This window comes from Martes martes (genome assembly GCF_963455335.1).
Source record: "Martes martes genome assembly, chromosome: 9".
In the NCBI taxonomy this organism is placed as follows: domain Eukaryota; kingdom Metazoa; phylum Chordata; class Mammalia; order Carnivora; family Mustelidae; genus Martes; species Martes martes.
This window is the reverse complement of record NC_137896.1, coordinates 104,628,616-104,645,663: the sequence shown is the minus strand read 5'-3', so window position 1 is coordinate 104,645,663 and position 17,048 is coordinate 104,628,616. Positions and strand designations below refer to the sequence as shown.

General features: G+C 51.4%; 1 protein-coding gene across 2 annotated transcripts; it reads left to right on the top strand.

Moving 5' to 3' along the window:
- The first annotated feature begins 39 nt into the window (after window positions 1-39).
- On the top strand, window positions 40-12,301 carry TMEM127 (transmembrane protein 127). 2 transcript variants are annotated; one of them, XM_080814310.1, is made up of 4 exons: window positions 40-199; window positions 618-935; window positions 8,891-9,055; window positions 9,853-12,301. In XM_080814310.1, exons 2-4 carry the CDS (start codon window positions 692-694, stop codon window positions 10,158-10,160), a joined length of 717 nt encoding a protein of 238 aa, XP_080670436.1. In that variant the 5' UTR covers window positions 40-199; window positions 618-691; the 3' UTR covers window positions 10,161-12,301. The 2 variants fall into 2 exon arrangements, with proteins under 2 accessions (XP_080670436.1, XP_080670437.1); XM_080814311.1 differs by having other exon boundaries at window positions 68-199; window positions 622-935.
- The last annotated feature ends 4,747 nt before the right edge of the window (window positions 12,302-17,048 follow it).

The window sequence follows — 17,048 nt, the reverse complement described above, 5'->3', positions numbered from 1 at the left end:
CCCAGGCTGTGACGCGCGCGAGGGAGGGGGCGGGGTGCCGGAGGAGGCGGAGGCAGAGGTGGAGGAAGCCGGAAGTGGATCGGGCCCGGGTCGGTCCGGGCGTTGCGGGTTTAGGGCCTGGGATCGCTTTGCCCCAGGCAGCTGCAGAGCCCGTGACGGAACGGAGCGGCGCCATACCGGCCTTGAGGCCTGCTGACCGGTGAGGAACAGGGGTCGGTGTGGTGGAGGGTCGTTTCTGGCCACAGGTCGTAGCCTGAGCACTGTTCCCAGATCCCGGATCCCCGATCCTAGCGGCCCAGTCTGGTCCTCGACCCCTCGGCACTCTCTAGCCGAGACCCCAGAGCCGGGTGTCTCTCGCATGGGTAACCGATACCCGCGCCCCAACTCCGGTCTGCCCAGATCCCGACCGGCTCGCAGTCCTCTCCGGGTCCCTGTTCCGCATCTCCGCAGCCCCATTCCAAGGACCCCGTCCCCGCCCCCCACCCCCGACTCCCTGCAGCCCTTCTGTCTGTGCTTGGCCCCAGGTCCCACCCCCTATCCTTCGGTGTGGGCCCTAACACCGCTGTGCCGGCCTCTCCTTCTGTGAACCCAGCGTCTTGCTCTCCTCCCCGGGACAGGCAGGCTCAGCGCGCCCTGCGGAGGTCCGCGGTGACCAGCAGCGACCTCGGAGCGACGGCGGGCGGCCCCGGGCATGTACGCCCCCGGAGGCGCAGGGCTGCCCGGCGGGCGCCGGCGGAGGAGCCCGGGAGGCAGTGCTCTGCCCAAGCAGCCGGAGCGTAGCCTGGCCTCGGCTCTGCCGGGTGCCCTGTCCATCACGGCGCTGTGCACTGCCCTCGCCGAGCCTGCCTGGCTGCACATCCACGGTGGCACCTGTTCCCGCCAGGAGCTGGGGGTCTCCGACGTGCTGGGCTACGTGCACCCGGACCTGCTGAAAGGTGAGGGTGCTGCGCGCCGGCCCTCTTCTTTCTGAGTGATAGAGCCTCCTTGGCTGAGAGCGGAATGTGGTGCGGGCTGGAACAGAGATAGCCAGGGGAAGGCACTTGGCTTGAAGGAAGCAGCCCCATTCCTGCCTAGTGTTCATGCCCACCAGGTGGCTCTGTTTGGGGTCTGGCCCCTCATTAATTCTGATGTTATTCAGCCAGGCACCTACTTCTCACGCCATGCTAATCTGGACTGCTGCTATTTTCGGATTCTGCTGGCGGAAGGGCTCTGTGTATTGAGAACAGATAAGGGTGCTAGGCATCACAATTAGCTGCCCCCTTCTAAGGAACCCATGGGATATGGGAAGGGTTCTTGGGTCAGCCTGTTGAAGGGAGGAAAGGAACTTTTTTTTTTTTAATGTGGCTGGATTTTAAAAGATATTTTGGAGTTCTGCTATAATGGAATTTTTGGTAGAAAAAAAGGGAGTCTATGGCATTTTCCATAACCAGAAGTCAGTTTCGTTGCCACTCTCAGTAAAAACAATTGGAATTTGACTCTTGGAACCTTTACAAGTGGTCTTGACTGAGGTAAGGTTGCTTTGTTCATCATCCTGCTTCCTAGCTAGGCAGGCAGAGCAAAGGAGAAAGGGACTGTGCTCTTTACTGGGGGTGGGAGTGGGGGGCTGTTCCAGGGAATCCCATAGGTCATCCTGCCCAGCCCTGTCTCCAGTAATGAGAATAAAGGCTGTGTGAGGGCAAGACTGCACTTGCCTGGCTTCTACCCAAAAAATGGTCAAAGGACCCCAAGAAGCCTTTAGTAACAGCACAGTTCATCACCCCCAAGGTCTTTTGAACCATTTGTGAAGGTCTTCATATTTTCCTCTCTGGACCACCCCCTGGGGCTATGGTACATTCCAGATATTTATTACCCCATGTATCAGAAGCATTAGATATCTTCACAAATTGCCTCTTTAAGGATTCAGGCCCTGGGATTTGGTGAAAAGGTCAAATTCCCTTCTGTGCTGTGGCTTATATACAGGTCTAGTCTGAAAAGCCGTAACCTTGTAGCCTAATGTTGCCTTTCTCCAAGAGTTCTCTTGCTGTTTTGCATCTCTGAGTTTTTAAGGCCTTAGCATAATTTTGTAGAGAACAGGTTGGGAGTGTCTGGTTTATTTCCAGATTTCACCATGATGATGGTCTGTGCTGGTTTGGCTCATTAAGACCCAAGTTATACACACGATGATGGAGGCCTCTGGACATGTAGCTTTTGTCTGGCCTATAGCTGGTGGCAGAAAGGCCATCAAGCTGGTGTGGAGTCTGGATGGTTTTTCCCTCAGCACGGTGCCTTTTTTGGAGCACAACTGCTGCCTTTCCACCACTCCATCCAGGTCTTTGCCATCGATCCCTTGCTGTTCCAGGGTTTCGGGGACGTGGTATCTCTTACAAGCCAGGAGAGAGTTTATGGTGCTTCTTCTCCCTTTCAAATCATTCCTGGGGAGGCTCACCAAGTTCGTATGATGGAGGGGGAGGCACTCTGATCCTTGTTTCCAGAGGTCAAGGAAGCTTGGCTCAGACATGAAGTGATCTCTCCAGGGCCACAGAGCTGGGGGCACAGCTGCATTGACTCCAGTGCAAAATGATGCTGTCTCGTGTGCGTCTTAACCTTTGCTTTACTTCTGCGTCATTGAGAATGACCTCCTGTCTACTCCACTTTGGAGTGCACCCTTGTCAAAGGCATTGAAAAATAAAAATAAATTCTTGATGCAGGTTCTCCTTTGTTTACATATATATTTGCCTTTTTTAAGAAGTTTTTAAAGCCAGATTTTGTCTTTTATAAAGCATGCTGCCTTAATCTTTACATTACATTTACTCATGTGTTTAGGGATCTTAACCCATGGATAGTTTTTTGCTTGTGTGGTTCTTTTAAGATTTTTTTTTATGGGGGGGGCAGTGGGAGAGGAACAAGCAGGCCCCACATTGAGTGTGGAGCCCAACATGGGGTTTGGACCCACAACCCCGAGGTTGTGACCTGAGCCAAAACCAAGAGTCAGATGCTCAACCACGCAGGCACCCCAACCCATGGATAGTTTGAACCTGCTTTTCTGTGGCCATTTTCTTGGCTGTTGTAAGCTAGGAGCACACGGGTGTCCACTAATAAGACAGGTGACCGTGGTACCTCACGAACCATCACAGAAGAAGGCAAAGAATTAGGAGGGCCCAATTGCTTCTTCTTCCTTTACTCTGTACCTGTTGGGTTTCTGCTACCCAGTGGGCCTTTAGACACGGGCTATACTATGCGATTTTGTTGATCCTTAGGGCCTAACCCATGTCCTAACATGGAAGCCTGGGATATTCTCTATCTTGGGAGGGAGCGGAGCTTTGGGGCACAGATGTGATGGCAGTAGATGCTACCAGAGGGAAAACAGGCCTTATCAGGTCTGTGCAGGGGAAGGAGGATGGGCAGGGCTGGTAGGCCTCGGAGCAGTGCCCTCCTGTTTCTCAGCCCCCTGCCCGAGTGCCAGGCATTGTCCTAGGCACACACCATGTCTGGCTTTAGTTTCTCCTAAGTGTCTTTATTGGATAGGTGCTGCCCCACCTCCAGTTCACAGAGGTTGCAGGCTCAGGGAGGTCAGGTACCACGGGCTTAGAGGCACAGAGCTGGTGTGCGTGCTGTGGACCCCACTCTTCCCATCGGACCTGAGCACACTCTAGGTTTCTTTTTCCTTCCATCAGAGTTGTCCAAGGCTTATTATTTCCCGATTCTAGTGGAGTTTTTCTCACAAGTCCCGCCGAAGCTGTGGTTCTTATCCCTCATTCCCTCAACATTCTGGCTCAAGTCAGTGAGCCTGAGGCAAAGCCACTCACCCTCCCGCTGTCATTTGCAGATCTCCAGAAGGCTTTAGCCAATGCTGGCTGCCTGAACAGATTTGGTCCTGAATCCTTCCGCTCCCCCAGGGGGTGCCTGCTTCTCACACAGCTCTTTGCCAGGCCTAGGTCCAGAGATTTGCTCAGACTGCTGGTGGCCCCAAGCAAGGGGGAGGGGCACAGATAATCATTCCTTCTGAGCCCCAGCCCTCTCTATTGAGTGTGGCCAGCAAAGGGCAGCTCTGACAACAACTTCAGGAAGCATCTTTGGAGAACGAGGAAGTTTGGGGGGTTGAAGTCAATGAATCACAGTTGACAACAAGCCGCTGGAAATGCAAGGCCCTACCAGGAAGGGCCAGTGCGCCTGCTGGGTGGTGACTAATGCAGCTGGCACTTCTGACGCCTGCCCCCCTCCCCAACCCCGTGGGGCCTGTCCCCAGAGGCAGCTCTACTAGAAGCTAGTATCTGGTGATACCCAGCCAGGCACTAGAGGGCCCTGTCGGAGTCCTGTGTTAGAAACCTGTCTGGAAGCCCAAAAGTCACAGTGGGCTACACAGGTGGGATGGCCGAGCCGAGTGCGGAGAAGGATACGGGCCCTGGGGAAGGGTCTTTAACTCCCAGGGACTCCAGTGAAGGCCAAAGGGAGGGAAGATGAGACAGAAGAATGGAACTGTCTAGAAGCCACTTTACTCTTCCTGCCTGTAATGGGAGCAATGGGCAGGTAGATGGGAAGAGCCAGGGCCTTCAAAACAGATCCAACCCAGTGACTCACCAGTGACCTTGGGCAAAGTCAATTCCTTGGGATCCTATTACACAGGAGCTGCCTTCTTCTCTGGTGACTGGAGGGGACAGTCAGCAATAATTACCAAAATAAACAGCGCAACGGGAGAATGGGCTGTGTTCTCTGTCTTACCAGAGTGTATACACTGCACCACTTGTTTGAATTTAAAATTAGGACCCTGCCCCGTGTGCCATTTCTCTCCACAAATAAAATCATACATACATCACCGTTGGGGATTTTGCTTCCCCTGAGCAGCCCTCGAGGCGCTGGGCATTCGTTGCTCCCCCTGCCAGTCATCAGTCTGGGAAACAGACATGGGAGATCCTGACCCGAGGAGAGTCAGAGCGGGGTTCCGAGTGTGTCTGGGATAACTCCACCGAGCTTCTCTGTGTGCTCTGAGACAGTGTATCTGTAAGCATCACTCCAAGGGAAGTTTATGTTTGGCTTCCCCACCAAGCCTGAGGGTTCACTCACGGCTTTGGAGTGGAGAAGGCAGTCATGTTGAAACAAAACCCATTTGAGTTTTGGGTCAGAGGCTCTTTCTCTGCATCATATCATCACGCTGGCCGGGCGGAACCTTAGTCTGGCTTTAGTGGGCTCTTGCCCCGGCCCACACTGGCTGATGTGTGCTGACGAAGTACCAGTGGAAGGAGGAAAGGCACACCAGGGACGACGCCGTGGTGGCCCAGCTGTACGACCCCGTGCCGAGGGAGTAGGCTGGTGGCAGGCCCTACGGGCTCGTTCCTGGCATGGCGTGAGGCGACTAGCAGCACAGCCCTGTGTATGGGGAGCAGGTGTTACAGCTTTCACTGGCTGCATGAGGGCAGCTAAGTGACTTGCTGGAGCTAACACAGTCTGTGGTCCCTCTAGGATTTGGTGCCACGTCTGGTGCCTTTCCGGTGTCCCCGCTGCTTCTAAGAGCCAGGCTCTGATGGCTGCAGAAGCCTAGACCACATCAAGCAGATATTGCCCAGTAACTGCCAGTGTAAGCACTCTTCATGGCTTCATGAGCCAAATCTTTCCTGCCTAGAGGAGGTTTCATGCTTCCAGCTATTCCCTTAGTGAGCTCAGCAGCTGCTGGCTCTGGCGGTGACTCTGACAGCATTCCTTTTAGGTTTGGACCCTCCATTCAAAGACTGCCCTTTAGGGTTAGATTAATTATGTCCATCAGGGAAAAATGAAACTGCTAACTCTGGTGCTTGGTGATTCTGAGCATCATGGTGCAAGGGAGCCTAATGCAGGTTTGGGGTCTTAACTCCATCCACTGTGTGACCTGGAGGAGGTCACGTAACCTCCTGGAGCCTCTGAGTTCTCTTTTGAGCTGTGTGATGAATCCCCCGGAGTGCAGGGAGGCTTAACCAAAATAACATCTTTTTTTTTTTTTAAGTCGGCTCCATGCCCATTGTGGGGCTTAAACTCATGACCCTGAGATAAAGAGTCACACACTCTATTGACTGAGCCAGCCTGACACCCCAACTAGAATAACCTTTGACCCCTCTGGGTGCACAGGCTGTTCCTGGAGGGGTACACCAGAAACAACCAACAATGTTTGTCTCTTGGGAGGGGCAGTTGGACATTAGGAACGGGAGGAATATCTTCCCTGAATCTTCTTATCATGTGCAAGTTTTCCTTATTATTGAAATAAGAGTATTATGAAACATAAGACATAAGGGGTGTACATAATAAGTGTACATTTTTAAGGATGGTAATAAAATGGACATCCTGTACTCCCTCTGCAGCTGAAGAAAGTGTCTGAATTCAGCCCTGGTGTATTTCTTTCTTCAGTGAAAACTAATTGTTAGGCACCTGGAAGGTGCAGCCGGCTTACCTCCTACTGTTGGTTTCGGCTCAGGTTGTAAGTTCAGGGACTGAGATTGGCCCCACATTGGGCTACGCACTCAGTGCACAGTCTGCTTGGGAGTCTCTCTCCCTCTGGCCCTCTCTCCCCTGCGCTTGTGCATGTGCTCACTTGCTCTCATGAATAAATAAGTCTTTGGGGAAGAAAAGTAATGGTTCAAGTTGAGTTGATTTTTAAGAACCACAATTACAGCACCACTCTGAGTACCTGGCCACATTAAGGAACTCTGCTGGAATCAGAACAGAGCCTGCTGCAGCTCAGAGCACGATGTGAGCCCTGCCGCTCTCAGGTTATTCTCAGATGTCCTAGAACACTAGTCCTGCCCCATCCCTGCTGCCTGCCAGGTGGAGCCCAATAGGAGCTGTCTCAGAGAGCTTTTAAAGGTACACCAATAAAGGCAGGAAACAGCGTCTCCCTCTGGGAGCTTTGCTTGCAGAGAGGCCGGTGGGTTTCTAGGCTCCTTCAGGCCAGCTCCGCAGGGCTGGGTTAAGTGAAGGCTAGCCCTGGTTGCTGGCCGATCTTACACAAAGGAAGCCTCCTGGCCGCAGACAGTTTCCCAGGCTGGAAGACTGGGGCCCAGACAGATGGTTAGCTGACAGGAGAGTGGCAGATAATTCTGGGGCAGCTTAATGGAAGATCTGTAGCTAGATCAAGGCTCAGGAGTCTGGTGTGGACTAAGCCAGCATCTGCCTGGTGAATTCTGAGCCTGAGGCAGGGAGTGTGTGCTGTCACAAAGGCTCAGAGTCTCTTGATAACCTGGTCTGGTTCTTCAGTATGGGAGGCCAGACTCTACCCAAGACCCAGGGATGTCACTGTCTGTTGGTTTGAGTCTGCCTTGTGGGGGTCAGGTCCCCTTCCAGGTTCTTGGACTTCAAAGCCACAGTCTACTTTCCTCTAGGTTCAGGATCAGTGTTTCTGGGAATGTAGGGCTTGGCCCCACCTGCATGGGAATTACCATGGGCTGCTTGCTGTGATCCCACAGCCTCTCTGCCTGAGATCAGGACCCAGGAAAAGAGCCTATGGTCTAAGTACTGCCAGCCGTTTCCAAATTGTCCCAAATTAGCTGACAACCCATGGCCTAAATGAAAGAAGAACTTGCCCACCTCTAGACTAGAGGAAAGAGAGGAAGTTAAGGCCCATTTCTCTTTATCAAAGCTTAAAATGGTTTCTTTTTGGATCAGCCTTTATTCTGTGTGTTTCTGAGAGCGCTAGTTCACATAGATAAAAAACTAAATAGATATAAAACTGGACTGATGGTGTTGTCTAGATCAATTTTGTTTTTAAAAAAGGTGTTAAAAGTCTTAGAAGTTCACTTTATGTGTCTATATATGGTCGTCATCCTGGGATCTCCCTTCTCCTTGACCCTGGAGACACTCTAAATGTTGGGTCTCCTGTTTGAGCATCTTCCTTTTTCTTGGTTCACTCCTTCATTGTGGTGGAGCAAGAGCATGCACCCGTCAATAGCTTCACCCTCATTTTAGAAGGTGTCAGTTTCGGAGTCTGTCAGGCTTTTGTGGAATAAACTAGTCTCTTCTTAGCTTTTCACACTTCTGGCTTAGACTTGAGCTAATCTAGTCCCTTAAGTCCCTTCTAAGTAGGTCCAACTCTTTTTAATTTCTGGTTCCCAGAATTTTGTTTTGCCCCTTTCCTCTTTGTGTGGGTTTATGCCTTAAATTTTTCCTTCTTTTGTTTTCGTAGGGTGCAGGGAGGGAGCAGAAATAAATGTGAAAGTCTGGTCTGCCATCTTTCCTAATTTATTCAGCACTTTTTTTTTTTTTTTTTTTTTTTTTTAAGATTTTTTTTTTTTATTTATTCATTTGACAGACAGAGATCACAAGTAGGCAGAGAGGCAGGCAGAGAGAGAGGAAGGAAAGCAGGCTTCCCGCCGAGCAGAGAGCCCGATGCGGGGCTCGATCCCAGGACTCTGGGATCATGACCCGAGCCGAAGGCAGAGGCCTTAACCCACTGAGCCACCCAGGCGCCCCTTATTCAGCACTTTTAATTCTGTGTTTCTCTAAACCGCTTCAGCGTCTTTCAAGGGACTGAATGAGTGACTGGATAGACAGCATTAATCGGCCTCTGTGGCTGTCTCAGCTCAGAACTCAGTGGGCTTTTCCTGCCAGTCTAAAGCACGCTTTAGCAGAATGGGCTGACATGTCAGGCTAATTGTCAGGGTCTTTACAAATGGTTAGCAGAGTGTGGCAAGTACAAGGAAGTGGAGCCCTGCACTTAGAGTGATTTTGTTGGAAAGAAGGACTTGAGGCACAGGGGAGCCTGTCTGCAGTTCTTCTCCTCTGCAGGACGGCTGGGAGCAGGAGCAGGAGCTGAGACGCAGCCCCCTCACCATACTCTGCTGACTCCCCAGGACTGGGGCGAGGGCAGCGGGGGGTGGGAGAGACAAGCTCTTCCCAGCAGGAGGACTTTGGGAGGACGTGGGGCCCTGAAGATTTCGTTCTTCCCCTACAGATTTCTGCATGAATCCCCAGACAGTACTGCTCCTGCGGGTCATCGCTGCCTTCTGCTTCCTGGGCATCCTGTGTAGTCTCTCTGCGTTCCTCCTCGATGTCTTTGGGCCCAAGCATCCAGCCCTGAAGATCACCCGTCGCTATGCCTTCGCCCACATCCTCACAGGTAAGTGTGGGCCTGCTCGCCGTGGGGAAGGAACTGCCACAGGGCGGAGGCGCCGGTCTGGAGTTGCAGATGGGGACGAAGGGGCTTCTGTGAGCAGATACCATTCCAGGTGCTCCTTTCGGCTCTAGCCTTTCACAAAGCAATGGACTGTGATAGCGACTTGCTGCTTGCGTTTGCATGTATGCCTGCCAGGACCACAAACCCACTCAGCCCAGCTGTAGAAGGGGACCATTGTTAGTATTCCGCAAGAAATCTCAATGCTGAGAACTGGAGCTGAAGCTCAGTGGGGCTCATGGGGCCCACTACGAGCAGGGAGGGAACCAGGGTGTCTCACTGTGTCTCCCCTGGAATGCATGGTCTCATCAGACTCTCTTTTTCTGGCTCCTCTGCACGCAACCTTTCTCTGCTTCGATGCAGCTTCTCGTCTCCCTCCTGACTGGGCTGCTGTGTTGATTTTGACTTGTGATGGTGCCGACTCCGGCCCCCCAACTGCATGACCCGGTGTGTCCCTTTCAAGCACCCAGTGACTTCTAGCAGCCTGGTATCCCAATTCCAAATTCTGGAAACAGAAAGACTCTGGCCCAGAAGGAGTCAGGCATCTGGCCCCAGCCCCCATCCCCATCCCTGTCCCCGCCGGAGAATCCCATGGCCAAGAAAGCTCCCCATCACAGGGTCTGGGAGCAGGCAAGTTCTCTGTGAATGGGGTTTGGGGAGAGGCTCAGTTGGTTCTTGAAGCATCCTGGCTGCAAGATGATCTTCTCCTAACTTCCCTTCTCTGCTGTCTCTCTGTCTCCCAGTCCTGCAGTGTGCCACTGTCATCGGCTTTTCCTACTGGGCTTCCGAACTCATCCTGGCCCAGCAGCAGCAACATAAGAAGTACCATGGGTCCCAGGTCTATGTCACCTTTGCTGTTAGTTTCTACCTGGTAGCAGGAGCTGGTGGGGCCTCAATCCTGGCCACGGCAGCCAACCTGCTGCGCCACTACCCCACGGAGGAGGAGGAGCAGGCCCTGGAGCTGCTGTCCGAGATGGAGGAGAATGAGCCCTACCCAGCAGAGTATGAGGTCATCAACCAATTCCAGCCGCCCCCGGCCTACACACCCTAATGCTGGCCCAGGGCTTTCTTCTGCAGCAGCCCCTCCCCACTCTGCAGCGCCTCTCAAACCCAGAGGAGCTCCTCTCCCCAGCAGGCCTCACTGGTAGGATCCTGACCATTTCACCAAACCTTCCCAGGAGAGACTCTGCCTTTAGGGTGGTTCATGTATCCCTGCTCTCGAAACCTGGGATTCACAGATTTTATATAATGCACTGTTTCCCCTCTCATCACCTTCCTGTCCCTTTGTGGTCACTAGTCATTACCAACCAGGGATGGTCATACAAGTTTTCTCCCTTCATGGGCCATAGCTTTGAAACTGGGACTTTCCCTGGGGAGCTGCTGACGGTGGGGACTTACAGATAGAAGTGTCAGCAGATCCAGAGGGAAAGGGGACTGGGCCCTGTAGGCTCATTTCGTAACAGTCAGTGTTTGTCCCACCGCTGTAGCCCTGGACTGATCCCCACCCTCAATTCCTACTTGGAGTGCTGCAGCCCCTGGCCGCCCGCTCCATGGAATTCTCTGCACTTTACTCTTTGGACTTCCCATCACATGTCGTCTGGTTTTATGGGAAGAAGGAATTGCTGTCAGGAAGCTGAGCCTGCACTCTTCCGCCCTGCCTTTGTGTGGGTGGCTGGAGCCCAGGCAGGGAGCGCAGCAGCTGGCATGGGCCTGAGGCCCCCTGGTGCCCATAAAGGATCGGAGTAAGGGCGGGCCACGTCTCCCTAGCCCCTTCACCTTTTAAAATGTGAGTGGTTTTAAAAGGAAAAAGCAGAACCAACCAACAGCAACAATACTCTTTTTAAACTAGCGACAAGCCTGTTGTCGTTTTTTCAGACATTTTATCCCATTCCTTTTGGCTCAGCAGTGTTTTGGGCCACGGCTTCCCCCAGGCAGCTCCTCCCCGAACCTCTCCCAGAAGAATGCAGCCTCTTCCCTTGCCTCCTCCCCCACCGCGACCCGGCTCCCTGGGCCCTTCCTGTGGAACCCAGAGCCCTGTTGGCCCCGGCCCTGAGGGCTGAGGACTGTGGCCTGGCTGGCTGGCCAGCGTGGTGCTCCTCAGGACTGTGGCACTGAGATGTAACCTGGCCTCTGTGCAGGAACAGGGGCCGTAGCAGGGCAGGAAACCCGCCATGCAGCACATAGGAACCGCAACCAGTGGGGTCCTGTTGCGTGAGGTCCCAGAACCAGCCCGTCAGAGCAGCAGACCTGGCTGCATCCTTCAGGCTCAGTATGTCCCCTAGACTGTGACTTGGGGCAACAGCTTGCTGCATGCCCCTTTTCTCTTCTTGAATGTACTCTGGTCTTGCCGTGCGCTCCCAGCTCTTTCTTGCCCAGCCATCACTCTGTCCCGTCAGCCACACACAGCTCTGGGTCTGGCTGAATGCTGGGCCTGGAGATCTGGGGCACAAAGTGGGAGAAACTTGAGAGACCTTCAACGTGGATCCAGATGGCCAAGCTTCTTTGGAATCAGTGTCCGGTGCTGAGCTGAAAAGCAGATTGGATCCCAATTTCCTTTCACAGGCAATAGAGCAAGACTGGAGAGTGGATACCACTGTCGAATTGTGGCTAGAAAGGGACTGTCTGTCCCTCGTCCTTCTTCAGCGAGTTTGCCTGGGGATGTCTGGACAGATGCCTGTGTGGGAGGCGAAGACCATGTCTGTGCATGAGTGAGCGGCTGCCTGGAGTTCACTCTGATGCCAAAGTGTGTCCCAGGGTGACTCTCATTCTTCCAGACTCTTCCTTTAGGCAAAAAAGACTGCAGTATGATACCTGAGCACAAAACCAAGGAGCTAAATTAAGTCTTACGTCTTTCTGTAAAGTCTGAGTTTGCCTTTGGCAGATCTCCAGGGTGTGGCCAGCTCTCTCTGACCATGAGGGTCTAAGCAGGCAGACCAAGAGAGCGGGCACCAAACACGCATGCCAAAGTGACTAGTCATCTCATGAGGACCCAGACATGACCCTGTGGACCGTTCCACGTGACTCGGAACCCACTTTTTATTAGCTTCCCCACACTCTGGCCTTTCTCTTTTCCCCTGCCATCCTGACACGGATAGTTTGTCATATAAATTCCCCTGGTTGTGTTTTTTTTTTTTTTCTAGAAAAATTAAAAAGCAAAACAAAACAAAAAACAAATTACAAATAAGAATGTAACTTCCAGTGGCTCCCTGTCATTTTTCTGTCACAATTTCCCTGACTTGGTTTGTTCCCTTGCTCCTAGAAAAGCAGGAGAAATTTATGATTAAGTGTGTAATTAAAAAAAAAAAATGGTGGGGAGGGAAAGCTTGCATGTGTTTATTCAAATGCAAGGCATTTTTCCTATTAAGACCCTCCTGATCCTGACAACTTCTGCACCAGGGTCCCAAGGCTAGGAGCAGTAAAGACCTCCAGCCCAAATCCCTGACTTCAAACCCTGAGCTCTTCTCTGCAGCTGCTCGTTAGCGACGGAAGAGAAAGCTGCTTCTGAACTCCAACCATTGTGTGGAAAGAAACAAGACTTCTTCAGAGCTAGGACTTGTGGAAGGAGCTTCACTTTCTTTTGAATCCACAGGGAATGGTTACTTCCAGGGAGAGGCATGTGAATGGAGACAGTTCCGGGAGTGTACCTTGTTACCCACTTTCCCTTCATTCAGCCGACACACCCGACCCCAGATGGACATCACGGTAGAAGAGCTTCGGGCTCCCTTTGAGGAGCAGCCCATTCAGGTGTTCTTTTTTTACTCCATGGGAGAGTATACATACTTCTTGAGAGCTAGGAATGTGTTCTCTCTCCTTTCATTTCATTTCAGACATTTACGAACGGTGCCTTGCGTTGTATACAAGGCATTGTTGGGCACCACGAGAAGAAACATGAGGACCAGCGGGCCTGTCTCCAAGGCTTTTATATTCTTAGTTCAGGAGATGGACTTGTTCACAAAAAGGCAGTGAATTAAGTGGTCTAATGGACAGTTGGGTAAAGTGTGCCAAGAAGGGAGGCTGGTTGTGACCTGAGCAATTGTGAAAGGCTTCCTGGAGGAGGAAGCTTGAGTCAGGCCCGCAGAGAGGGTTTGGAGGTAGGGTGTGGGGAACTCCCACCGAGGGGATAGCAAGAGCAGAAGCACAACTGGAGGCCAGGATGTGACAGAAGAGGTTAGAAAAGTGAGAGGGGCCCATTTAAGGCACTCTAAGAAGCGGGGAGTCCTGGACAGGTTTTGAGAAGAGGAAGGAGGGACCCGGGTTTATTTTAATGACTGGTGACAGTGTGGAGGAAGCTCAGCCTCATACTAAGTGGAAGAGTCAGAGGGTATGGGAAACAGGAAGTGGTGTGGGGCCTGGAAGCTGGCAGAAGGGGAAGAAGAGAGCAGTCATTCTTGGCCCCCAGGTCCTGGCGTCTCATGACATGGAGGCAGAGCCAGCATTGCGTGCCTAGAGGGGCTCACGGATGAGAAGATGCAGGGTATGAAGGGCAGCAAGGAGAGAACCTTGGGGAACAGAGGAAGAGGTGGTTGCATCTTGGGGAAGAACAGCTTTCTTAAAGTAACTAGAGAATCTTCAGCTGACATCTCACCCACAAATGTGCACTCCATCTGCCACTAAATTCATAGGTCTCAAGGTTCTATGGGGAGACAAAGGAACTAATACACTTTTGGCCCTTGGTTTCAAATAGCCTAAAATCCTTCTCTCCTGCATTTTTTGTGGGGGTGGTATTTAATTTTAGTTTTTTAAGATTTTATTTGTTTGGGGTACCTGGGTGGCTCAGTGGGTTAAAGCCTCTGCCTTCAGCTCAGGTCATGATCCCAAGGTCCTGGGATGGAGCCCTGCATCACGCTCCCTGCTCAGCAGGGAGCTTTCCCATCTCTCTCTGCCTACTTGTGCTCTCTGTCTGTCAAATAAATAAAATCCTTTTTAACAAAAGATTTGAGAGAGAGTGAGAGCAAGCAGATGAATGAGCACAAGCAGGGGGAGCACGGAGGGAAGGAGACAAGCAGGTTTCCCCTCAGAGCAGAGAGCTTGATGTGGGGTTCGATCTCAGGACCCCAGGATCATGACCTGAGCTGAAGGATTTAAGGGGGTGCCTGCTGACTTAAGTCGGTTAAGCATCTGCTTCTCCTTCTCCCCTACTGCTCTCCTGCTTACTCACTCTCTCAAACAAACACAAACAAACAAAACAAAACTGAAGGATTTATATTGGCCTGACCTGCCCACTAAGCTGGGTGGGAAAACAACACAGTGGATAGTGAGGGTCTTCGTAATATGAGTTCAAGGAGAGGTAGAGGCTCCTTACCCCAACCACGTGTCTATAGAATTTAGTAATGAAAAACTTTAAGAGACATCTGTGGTTCCATCTTATTTAAGGGCTTGTATAGCTTTGAGAATGGGGCTGAAGGCACAGGGCCTGTAGGCAGCCCTGTCTGGAAGCTTCCTGTTCTTTTTGTCTCTGTAGCAAAAAACGGCAGCTAGCCCTTACGTAAAGGATCTTCCCTACATGGTGAAGTTTGATGAGACACTGTAGCTCAGTCCTCCATCTTGGTTTTACCTTCCTCTTGGGGTTCTCTCACCTAGATTTCTAGTGCCACCACTATCAGCAGGGAGTTTCCTTCTGGAATAACCTTGGGGTGGTGGGTGGGTTGTGTTTTAAAAAGGAGAGGGCTGTTCCTTAGTCTCATTCTTTCCCACCTGTTTGCTTCTAGTAGAGTGGTGAGAGAATTTTGTGTGTTTGACCTTTGAACACACAATTATACTGACAGGCTTTATGTCTTGTTTTTTGCATTTTAAGTTCATTAGGACCAGGGGGTCATGTTTTCTTACACACCGTTCACTCACCAAATAAAACGAACACAATGCGCTTTGTGAAGGATGCAAATTTATTAACACATACAGTCCTTGCCCTCAAGGACCTTCCAGTCCAGCTGTCAGAAAAGAGGAAATCTGTAAAGCAGAGACCTGACAAGGGCTCCTGACTGCCCCTTGAGACTCTAATGGTCCAGGAAGGCTTCATGAAGGGGGAGAGACTTTATATGGGCCTTGAGGAATGGGTAGACTTTCTTGAGAATAATGTAATCAATGGGGTGAAAGCAGGAAAGAAAGGGACAGGCTTTGGGGGACAGTGAATGTTTTGAGCAGTGTGATAACCCACTGGAGGGGAGTGATAAGGTGGATGGACCCAACCTGTGAGGTCCTGGAATGCAAAGGTATTATCAGAATACCTAAAGCCGCAGGATACAGAACTCTTAACACAGAACTATCTTAAATAGAATTTATTGTTTCCTATAACTGAAAAGGTGACCTGGCTGGATCCAGGTGCTCAAATGATAATGTCACAACATTATTTCTCTTTCTCTGTTCTGTTCATGGGCTTAGGAAGTCTCTCTCCAAATGTGGGGAAGATGGCCAACAGCAGCCCTAGGCTCACACTAATCTCTTGTTTAAGGGCTGGAGTGAGTCTCTTTTATCCAAGGGATTTTGATCTGGTTCTGGAAGAGCTGACACGTGGTATCTTTGGCCTGGTGGTTTCATACACAGCTCTGTCCTCGATGACAAAAACAGATGCTTCCATGAATTGTTTCTAAGTTGTAAATTAGGAGAAACTGCCTGCTAGGAAAAGATTGCACATATGGATGAGTAAGTGGATGAATGCTGTCAACACTTTGTTCTGAATAATAGATGAACAGAGCTTTTGGTTACATACCGTTTTGAAGGGAAGAGAAGGCAATTACTGCTGCCTTGTGGCTGGACAGTTGGAGTCCAGGGTTTGCATCAGACTCAGGCAAATTATTTTCCAAGTACTTGGGGAAAAGACCAAGGCATGGGCATCAAAGCCGAATTAACTTACAACGGGCCCATTTAATTCTCTGGGGAATGCCTGTCCTCAGGTGTAACGCCAGGAAATGATTTTTACATATGCTGCTAAGTCAGTGAATTGGTGCTTCCTCCTCCTGCCAGATCCCCAAACCAAGAGATGATGTCCAGTGTGGGACCTGGAGCCTGCATGAGGAACCTGTCATGAGGAAGGGCAGGTCAGAGGACAAGGGCATCTGCTAAGGATACCAGAGAAAGACAGCTGGAGGGGAGTATGCAGTGCCCATAGCACTTTCCAGGCAGAGAGAGCCCATGACCTGACTTCCAGTACCAGCTCTCTGGACAGACACACTCTACTGAGCTTGATGACAGAGGCTCTTTCAGGTTGGGTCCCCTGGGCAGCAGACTGAGATGAAGATTAGCATGTGGTATTAGAGGTGATCTCAGGTTCAACACATATGGAGGAAGGGAAGGAAGTAATCTTGGTCAGAGGGGGAAGGTGTGGTGTAAATGCCTGAGCTAACTCCCCAGTTCTGAAGCTGGGATGGCCTTTCAAATTGTCCTGAATTGGGGTGGGGGGACCAAGCCTTTACACACTAGCTTCGGTCAGTCATTGGATGCATGCTGTACCTACAGAGGACAGTGTTACCTTGGATGAGGAAATCTGTCACCCGAGGGCAGTTCCTGAAGCGGGCTGGTAACTGAGCGCTGTCTGCCAGCTACTCAAAGTAGGCAGGGGCAAGAAGCCCTTCAGTCTTGAAGGTAGACCTGATGGCACATCATGGTGTCCAATATTCCTTATGCCTACTACTCAGACCCACTACTTTGTATAGGCTTTGGGAGCAGCTTGACTTTTCTGGGGGAGGCTGATGGTTAATGGGATGAGCCACATTTCCCACCACTACAGCTGGTCTTGAGCCCCCCACTGTTATCGTCTTTCTCCTCTACCACCCATTTTAGGTGCCTCTCACCCTCAAGAAGCCCCTCCGCCGAGTGCCTGGTCACCACGTCCTTTTCAAGCTTTGGCTGCTGCACTTCTCTATTTACTTTCGAAACTGAGCCAGGGTATAACAAAGAGACAGCCAGCTGGACTGCATCAGGGCTGAAAACATCTTCCTCTTTG

Coding starts and splice junctions, on each gene's coding strand:
- TMEM127 (XM_080814310.1), top strand. CDS start 692: ATGTACGCCCCCGGAGGCGCAGGGCTGCCCGGCGGGCGCCGGCGGAGG. Junction 936..8,890: donor GCACCCGGACCTGCTGAAAG/GTGAGGGTGCTG, acceptor CTTCCCCTACAG/ATTTCTGCATGAATCCCCAG. Junction 9,056..9,852: donor CTTCGCCCACATCCTCACAG/GTAAGTGTGGGC, acceptor TCTGTCTCCCAG/TCCTGCAGTGTGCCACTGTC.